Source organism: Asparagus officinalis, chromosome 3 (assembly GCF_001876935.1).
Source record: "Asparagus officinalis chromosome 3, Aspof.V1, whole genome shotgun sequence".
NCBI classification, from domain to species: domain Eukaryota; kingdom Viridiplantae; phylum Streptophyta; class Magnoliopsida; order Asparagales; family Asparagaceae; genus Asparagus; species Asparagus officinalis.
Window position 1 is genome coordinate 23,074,703 of NC_033796.1, and position 8,769 is coordinate 23,083,471.

The following is an 8,769-nucleotide window of genomic DNA, read 5'->3' on the forward strand; positions in this document are numbered from 1 at the left end:
TGTCCCCTTAGTCCCTTACCCTACCTTTTACAAATTTGCCGTGTCCCGTAAACGTATCCGTACTCATGCAAACCTAAGTCATAATTGTAAGATGCTAGTAGGATCAACTATATCGTTGTCAGTAGTTGCACATGTTTCAAGCAATCTAATCCATTTTCTAGCAAGAATTAGAGCTTTGAATCATTAAAAGAACTTACCAACATATTATCAGATATTGGAAACATGTTTTGATTGGATATTTTTAATTTTCAAGGAGTTACACGAGTATTTATGCATAAACAACTAATGGATTTCATAGGTACGTTTATCTTCTTCTTAAAAATTTAGCTCTCTTCTGTAGCAATCTTGCCTACTTGGGAATGTTAGATTTAAGTTTTCTTCGAAGTCAATTAAGTCTTTTCTGACATACATATTATTTCATCTGTCTTGTAGAAATATTGGGTAGAGAAAAAATCTGGATGCAACTGTTTCATGCTGTTTGCAAGAGGCCTATTGATAACTTGGAGTGAGAACCAGAACTTTTGGCAATGGGTCTCTCTGAAAGAAACCGGGTGACTTTCTTATTTATCTATTTACCAATAATCCTCAATAGTTATTATAATTGTTAGAATTTATACTGTTTAATTCAACTGTACTAGCTTAGACTGTTGAATTCAATACTAAAAATTTTATTTTCCCAGTGATGAGGAGATCGAAATTGCAAGCCTCTTAAATGTATGTTGGCTAGAAGTTCATGGAAGATTTGAGACATCATACCTCACACCAGGAATCATGTATGAAGTTGTGTTCATGGTCATGATGGAGCCAGGATATGGATGGGCTAAGCCAGTTAACCTCAGGCTCAGGCTCCCAAATGGATATGTGAAACAAAGTGAACTATGCTTAATAGAAATTCCTAAAAGGCAGTGGACTGAGCTCAAAGTTGGAGAGTTCATGGCAGAAAGCAATCTGGCAGGTGAAATGGAGTTTTCCTTGTATGAGTATGAAGGGGGTCACTGGAAAAGAGGGCTTACTATTAAAGGAGCCGTTATTCGACCAAAGAAGTGATTTAATTACATCTGGCAATAAAAACTCATGGATATGTAATATTAGTAGCGTAATGCTGGACTGGAGTTTGGTACTTGCAAGCTACTTTATACCTGAATAAAATATCTTTCTCCACTTTAAGTTTGCAACTGTGTTTCTCATATATTTCCTTGACATCTGGTGGGTACCATGACAAATATAGAATAGTTCCATTAACTTCATTGTTTTATGTTAATATGTTTCATGATTTTATCATTTAGTATAACATAATTGTTGCAACTTTTGTTACAGACGCCGAGCCTAACCAATAGGGGTGCTCAAGTATTGGCCTTATTCAACACTTTGACCATATTTCCTACAGCTTTGCAACTCAACTTCGTGCTCGAGCATATTCTAAGCCCCTTGCAAAATGCATTATGTGGAATGTCCATCCACATATCGTATTTACTAAGCTTGATTTTGTTATGCCCTCTATGAAACCGTACTTTATACTTAACTAAAAGGTGCCTCTTTCGTTTCGTTTTTCAACTCCTCTTATATTTCTCCTTAACATCTTCTGGTTCATATAGGCAAGTCAAAACTATCAACTAGCACTCTTATTGCTTTGTTTTCATCATTAAGCAGATGGATATTTGCATCTTCAATTATGGGCATCAAGTGAATGCAGAAAACAGATAAGCATCAATCCTACGCAATGGCGGGTGCTCATCTATTGACCTGTAGAACTATTCAATCACCAAAAGTTCAACGCTGTTCCCATAATTTGGCAAGTTAAACTCACTTTAGTTTTAATCCTACCTTAACGGTTTAGTGGATGTTGCCAACCATCTGGCTCCAAATTTTCAACTCTTCTCATGGATGTCAAAACAAGGGCTTAGTCAAATAGCAACTAATATCTACATTTTGTCGACAGAAATTTTCCTCAGGGTAATCTTCACACATATCCCAAAACATATGACCAATATACATAAAAGAGCATGGTAAGTTAAAATACGGCCAACACTAGTATGATTAAAAAAAAAATATCAAAACCTTGCGATTCATAACAACGGAGCAACCATACCTGCCAACATTCAGCAACATTGCAAGAATCGCTTCCATATCCTCACCAGTGCAGGACTTCAGTGCTACGTAATCTTCGCTAATCTCCACAATCCAACTCAAGTTTCCCAAAAACCACTGCATTTTCATTATTGCCGCGACAAAGCACCAGAACAAAATTAATGCGCTTATCATTGCCTTGCCTAATTTAAATAATCCATAGTCCGCTAGCCCAAAAGATTGGATTAAAAAAATTCCCTGCCAATAGCCTCAGCATTTGAGAATAAAGTATCTCAAGTGCTCATTTTTGACCGATTTCGGACGGAATGATGTTTTGATCTTATTGAGGGATTTTGGCGAGGAGGAGGAGAGAAGAGGGGGAGTTGGGCTACGCAACGAGAACGCACGAAGCACATTAGCACAAGGACTGGGCTTGTGAGGAGGTCGGCCCATTTCTCCCTCGCTGTAAGGGTTAATTTCTGCAACCCCTACATTTGGGGTGGCTGCAGATGACCCCCTCAACTAATTCAATTCCCAGAAAACTCCCCTAAACTTTGGGAATGTTGCAGAGAACCCCCTTGAACTTTTTTTATTCTACAAAGCTCTCTTAAACTTTGGAGTGTCTTACGTAAATGCCCCCTGGACATTGAACTTTTCTTACCAGACCTCTTATTGTAATTTGATAAATAACAAAAAATGTTATCGAGAGAGAAAAAAAATCTGAACTTACTTTGGGTTAATTTCACATAACCCCCCAGAACTTTGGGGGATGTTACACATGACCTCCCCTGGACTTTGTTTGTCATAACCCCTCTGAATTTTGAGTGTGTCTCGCAACCCCGAACTTTACCTTATCTCACCCAACCCTCTCTATATGTAAGTTTTGAATAACTAAAATATGTTTGTGAGAAAAAAATCACAAACTTTATCACTCAGTCATTTACAGGCAATATATGTCCTCTCCTAACTCTTGGATCTTTTCTTCTGAAGAAAATTTTAGTTATTTGTGAATTACATGTGGGGAGGGGGCGGTGAGAAAAATTCAAAGTCAGAGAGTTTTATGAGACACATTGAAAGATTGGGGGGTGATGTAAGATAAACAAAGTTTGACGGGTAGGTGCAACACCTCTAAAAATTAGGGGAGGGGGTGTAAAATCATCCCTTTAAATATTTTTCATTTGCATTCAATATTATCTCCTCTTCCGTGACATCCGAGTTCTTCTTGAAGGGCATATAGTGTGGTAATAAATTGTTTAAATTGAGGGGGTTTTGACACTCCCAAGTTCAGGGGTTTCCTTCATTTAAAATAGTGGAGGGTTATCCCCAACGGATTGGGATCCTCTCCTAAGGAACAGTGGTTCCTAACATTTCCTAATGGATCTCAACCATTGATTTTGTGTATGGGCACAAAAAACAAGGTGGTCCTAAGTAATCAATGGTTGAGATCCATTAGGAAATGTTAGGAACCACTGTTCCTTAGGAGAGGATCCCAATCCATCTCCAACACCACCAAGTTAAGTTTTTTTTTTTTAATTAACTCGTTTTAAAACATTGTGGAAAATATAATTAAATTGTTTATAAAAAAAGGGTTTTATCTACAATCTGCCCAATAAAAAAGGAAAAATTCTCCAAGGACCTAAAATATGGGATTAACAGGGGGACATGTGAGATGTTCCCCTCCTATTGCATAATGAGTTGGTGATCATTAATGATCACCAACTCATTATACAATACTAGGGGAACATCTCACATGTTCTTCTTATTAATCCCATAGGGTCTCTGTAGCAAAACCCATAAAAAAGTGAAGAAAGCTGTACGGAGGGGAAGTCACGTGGCTTTGCGCGTGTTTCGGGGAATATGCCTCTTTCAGTTCCCTCCCAACATTCGCAGATGCTTAATAAAAATAAATAAATAAATAAATAAAACAGGAAGCGGGCCTCGCCCCATCTTCCGGTACGATTCTCCCTTTTTCTTACCAAAATAAAATCCTAAAATAATAAAACTCCCTCTAATTCGTTCAAACCCTACTCCCCAATCTGGTACGCTCCTCACTCACTCAATTTCTTTTCGTTCTAAATTCTTATTTATATCTTTTTTATATAATGCCAATGTGAAATGTACATGGGTTTGTTTGATTTTGGTATATCGCACTGCTGAAATTTTTATGAAGTGGTTAGAAGGATTATGAGATTCGAGAAATGCAACGAACCCAGATGAGCTTTTTCGAAAAATTTAATGTATTTTTATGGTGTTTTACGAGTCGCTGATTAAATCTTCATGCCTTTTGATGGTTGGTTCACCAACTTCAGCGACAACTCTCATACCACCAGATCCCCATATAAGTGATTCTTACTGATGTTTTGTTGTATATTTGGAGATCGTATACTTTGATTGCTGGGGCGTGCATTCACCTTCCGACGTACAAGGTAAAAATTACATCCGACTGCAAAATTGGCATGCCCCAAGTGTAAATTGTAGTCCAGTACCCAGTGGAATTTGGAGTCTCATCCATGAAAATACCGAAATGGTGAGATTCATCGACTCTGAGCCAAAATTTACCCTGAAGGCGGCAAACTGATACCTCTGTATAGTCACTATAGTACTGTGTATAGTGGTTACAATTTAAGCCAGCCAATTAAAAGAAATTTTTTTTGGAGATGAAACCAATTAAAGTATGTGATTTTGCCTTTCTTCTGGTGATATCTTCTGGGTGCCATTTGCTTTTCTTCCGCACTAACTGAAATCACATCCTATTTAACTTTCTAATGACCACTTAAATTTAATTAGCGATTTTTTAGTCTTCTGTTCGTAATATTAACCTAACTTTGCTTATTGTCGTCTTGACCATTAACGTATGTAATTAACACTATCTAGTTCATCTTTTTTGTTATTTATGCGTCACAAAAAATCTAGATCTTTATTTACAGGCCTCCAAGGCACCAACATTTACATATACAAGTTTAGTCTTGCCTTTCATTTGTAACTTAATATTTCAAGCAGTTTCTCGTCATTCATGATTTTGGGATAAAATCTATTAGATAAGTAACTATATAAATGCGGTCTTATATGTGAAGAGATCAGTTATATAATTCAGATACGAAACATATGCAAATAAAAATAAGATATCGGGAGTTATAGAGATAGTTGGAATTGGGCAAGGAGGTCAGAAAATAGATGGATGTTTGCAGGGAACCTGCTTTGCGACTTGTGAGAGCTGCCTAGGTGTGATATGCAACAGATGCAAATAAAAGTTAGATATCAGACAAGTAGAAGATAGTTTAAAGATAGTTGGATATTAGGCAAGGAGGTGGAAACTTAGTTGCTGCCTAAAAAGTTTCCTGATATGGTGCAGCGACTGAAAATGTAACGAGTTTCATCTCTTAAGTTATAGTAAAGAAAAGAAAAAGAATCGATTAATGTGGTTTTTCCTATCCTTCCTATTATTATAGAGGCCAAAAGAACCCTAGACGTTTTCTTTAGTCAACCAACCTTTAGGGCTTTCTAGAAGATTTTACTAATTCAACTTTGAAGCATATATTCCCTCTGGAGCCAAGTTAACCATGCATTTCAGCCCAGTGACGGAAACTTCGTCATCAGCTATGTTCCACAACTCTTTCGTGTGTTATTTTTTTTGCCTAAACCCAACATCCACATCTCCATTTAGTTATCTAGATTCTCTATTATAAACCTGCAAAAGATCCTTATATTCATAGTCATGGAGTTGTCTATCATATCAGTAAAATATCATTACTTGCATGAACAATTCTTATTTGCTTGTATAGGCTATTTTCAGAATCTCCAGGACAGAATTTAAATTTGTTGACTACCTCCTTCTGAATCCTGATACATGCGATTGGAGGTCTGTATATGTTCTTGTTTGGTGTACCTGAAATTACTTGCCTGCTAAAGTGGCACACTGTTCTTATTTCATTTAATTTCTAAAAACGTAGACTAAGTGTAAAGCTAGAATATTTTCTAATTAATATCAGAATTTGTGGCACTTATTGAAGCTACCACATGTTATCAGTTGGTGTGAAGAGGTGGGCAGTTCTATATATCTTGAGCTTGCACATTATGTTAACTGGAAAGCTTTTTGTCAATAATTAGACATGATAAATTTATTAGATAATCTGATTTAACTGCCACTGTTAATGGAACTCATCTGAGAAGACTTCTGTTGAAGTTATGTTCAAGTGATCATTTTGTGGCCTTGTCAATAAAATCATTCGAGCTCATTATCTATACTATAAGATTCTCCTTATATTGGTCAATATTAAGATACTATCATTTTGAATTCTCTCCTCTATTTTTTAGATATTGCTAGTTTACCGTGTGGATATTAATTATGAAGTTTTCCCTCATTTTAAGCCTGCTACTTGGTTTATCGTAACATTGATGTGACTGTGTTTCCTGCAGAGCAACCCACAAGCAGACTTGCCCTGGTTTGTGGAGCACTTTTGAATTTCTGATCAGTGGTAAACTTATGAAGTGCTTAAAGTAATTCAAATTGCTGAAAGTTGTTCCCATGGGCGCAGACAAGCAACATGGCAGTCCATTTCTTGAGACCCTCAAAATGGAGAGGGTCAGGACAATTCTGACACACTCATACCCTTATCCTCATGAGCATTCAAGACATTTTCTGACTGTGGTAATAGTGGGGTGTCTATTCTTCATCTCATCCGATAACATGCACACGCTCATACATAAGCTGGACAGCAATATTAAATGGTGGTCCATGTACCTCTGTTTAATTGGTTTTTTCTATTTCTTTTCATCACCATTCATCGGGAATACAATTAAACCAAGTTATTCAAATTTTAGCCGTTGGTATGTATACTAGTCCTTTTACTATTTATCAATGCATATTTCTTTCACCAAACATGGAAATATCCTCTATAGTTTTTATAGATTATTGTCATTCTTATGCAAATATTTATCTTCATACGAGGGTTCTTAAGGAATATATAACGTTATCTTTGTAAATTGACCCTATTGCAGGTATATTGCTTGGATTTTCATAGCAGCTCTCTACCATCTTCCTAGTTTTCAGTCAATGGGAGTGGATATGAGAATGAATCTTTCTCTATTTCTTACAATATATATTTCATCAATCATTTTTCTTCTTGTTTTCCATCTAATATTTCTTGGACTTTGGTACATTGGGCTTGTTGCTCGAGTGGCTGGAAGGAGACCAGAGATTTTTACTCTCCTACAAAATTGTGCAGTAAGTGATCACCTTAATTTGAGCTGCAAATAAGTCAAATCATGCATCTCTCTTTTCAGAATTTCGCAGAGTTCATGATTGATATCGCCCATCTGCCTCAAACAGGTCATAAGTATAGCATGCTGTGTTTTTTACACCCATTGTGGTAATCGTGCTGTTCTGCGTGAGAAATCTTCTGAAAGGAAAAAAATTAGTCAAGAAAATTTTCCATTTTGGAATCAAGAAGATGGAAACATCTGGACATCAAAATTTCTCCATTTGCATCAGTTCAAAGATCAGGTTTGCTCATCTTGGTTTGCTCCAGTTGGATCTGCCAGTGATTACCCTCTTTTATCTAAATGGGTAATTTATGGAGAGGTAGGGTACTGCCATTCTAAGTTCAATGTCCTATCTTTGAGTTTATGGAGCCATTCAAACATGCATTCAGCTGCTCTTCACTGTTCTAATTGTTAACTTTCTCAGTTAGTCTGTACTGGATCATGTGCTGGGCCCTCAGATGAAATATCCCCATTGTATTCATTATGGGCAACCATTATTGGCCTTTATATGGCTAATTATGTGGTGGAGCGGTCTACTGGGTAAGTGATATCATCTGATACTAATTTATGTGATAGAGTTCCCTTCTATACTTAATAAGTATTGGAAATTTGGCCATCATTTTTGAATGTTGTCCAGGACATTTCATATGACAGAAAGTATGAACCTTCATAATTGCTAGATGTAGACTAGTATATCCACTTTTCCCTCCTTTCTCACTCTTCTTTTTTATAGGACTCAGACCTTTCCCACTATATAATTTATATCCAGGCTCAGGTCACGTGAATGAGACTGGCTTGTCAGCAATAATAGCTTAATCTTGTTAATGAGCGAGATTAGGTGGAAACAAATTCAGGAAAAAATTTAGTTTTGAAGATGATAATTATGCTAAACCTTAAGATGTATATGGCACACAATATTACTTTACAGCTAGCATTAACTTTTTCTAGTATGCATTTTCTGAATCTGGCAGATGGGCTCTAACCCACCCTTCAACGCTAGCAGAATCTGACAAGTTCAAGAAGCCAATGAAACCTGATTTTCTGGATATGGTTCCTTGGTATTCAGGGTATGCTATTTCTAGTTTTCTTCTCTTTTGAAATGTCTCATGTGGATCTGAAGATTAATTGATGGTTATGGCCTGAATTGGCCTTTTATTCAGGACGTCAGCGGATTTATTTAAGACAGCATTTGATGTCCTAGTATCTGTGACACTCTTTGTTGGCCGTTTCGATATGCGTATGATGCAGGTAAGCTTGAATTTTCTGGACACTTATGTTTGTTAATGCTACTATATTCCTTTTGAACAATGCTTAAATATTCCAGCTTCAGTCAATTGTTACTTTAGCTTTATTCATTATAACAACAAGGTTCATTGATCTTATTCATAAGTTATCCTTATCTTTATTTCAATTAATGTTGTTTCTTTGTACGGCCCACTG

General features: G+C 36.6%; 2 protein-coding genes and 1 long non-coding RNA gene across 4 annotated transcripts in view; 2 read left to right on the forward strand and 1 right to left on the reverse strand.

Moving 5' to 3' along the window:
* LOC109833390 (protein PHLOEM PROTEIN 2-LIKE A1-like) overlaps positions 1-1,175 on the forward strand; it is a 1,867-nt gene extending 692 nt beyond the window's left edge. Inside the window, exons 2-3 of the mRNA XM_020401041.1 lie at positions 433-551; positions 681-1,175. Coding sequence (XP_020256630.1) covers positions 433-551; positions 681-1,047 — 486 coding nt within the window. The 3' untranslated portion in view covers positions 1,048-1,175. The remainder of the gene's footprint in view (positions 1-432; positions 552-680) is intronic.
* LOC109833392 overlaps positions 1-2,499 on the reverse strand; it is a 7,195-nt gene extending 4,696 nt beyond the window's left edge. The window contains exon 1 of the long non-coding RNA XR_002245205.1: positions 2,090-2,499. This is a non-coding gene — a long non-coding RNA (uncharacterized LOC109833392). The remainder of the gene's footprint in view (positions 1-2,089) is intronic.
* The window catches only part of LOC109833393, a 25,383-nt gene continuing 20,613 nt past the window's right edge, over positions 4,000-8,769 (forward strand). Inside the window, exons 1-8 of one of the 2 annotated variants that reach the window (XM_020401045.1) lie at positions 4,000-4,106; positions 4,377-4,493; positions 6,484-6,894; positions 7,066-7,291; positions 7,397-7,648; positions 7,754-7,869; positions 8,301-8,396; positions 8,490-8,577. In XM_020401045.1, the coding sequence (XP_020256634.1) occupies positions 6,593-6,894; positions 7,066-7,291; positions 7,397-7,648; positions 7,754-7,869; positions 8,301-8,396; positions 8,490-8,577 (1,080 nt within the window). In that variant the 5' untranslated portion in view covers positions 4,000-4,106; positions 4,377-4,493; positions 6,484-6,592. The remainder of the gene's footprint in view (positions 4,107-4,376; positions 4,494-6,483; positions 6,895-7,065; positions 7,292-7,396; positions 7,649-7,753; positions 7,870-8,300; positions 8,397-8,489; positions 8,578-8,769) is intronic. The other variant, XM_020401044.1, reaches the window with a different exon arrangement.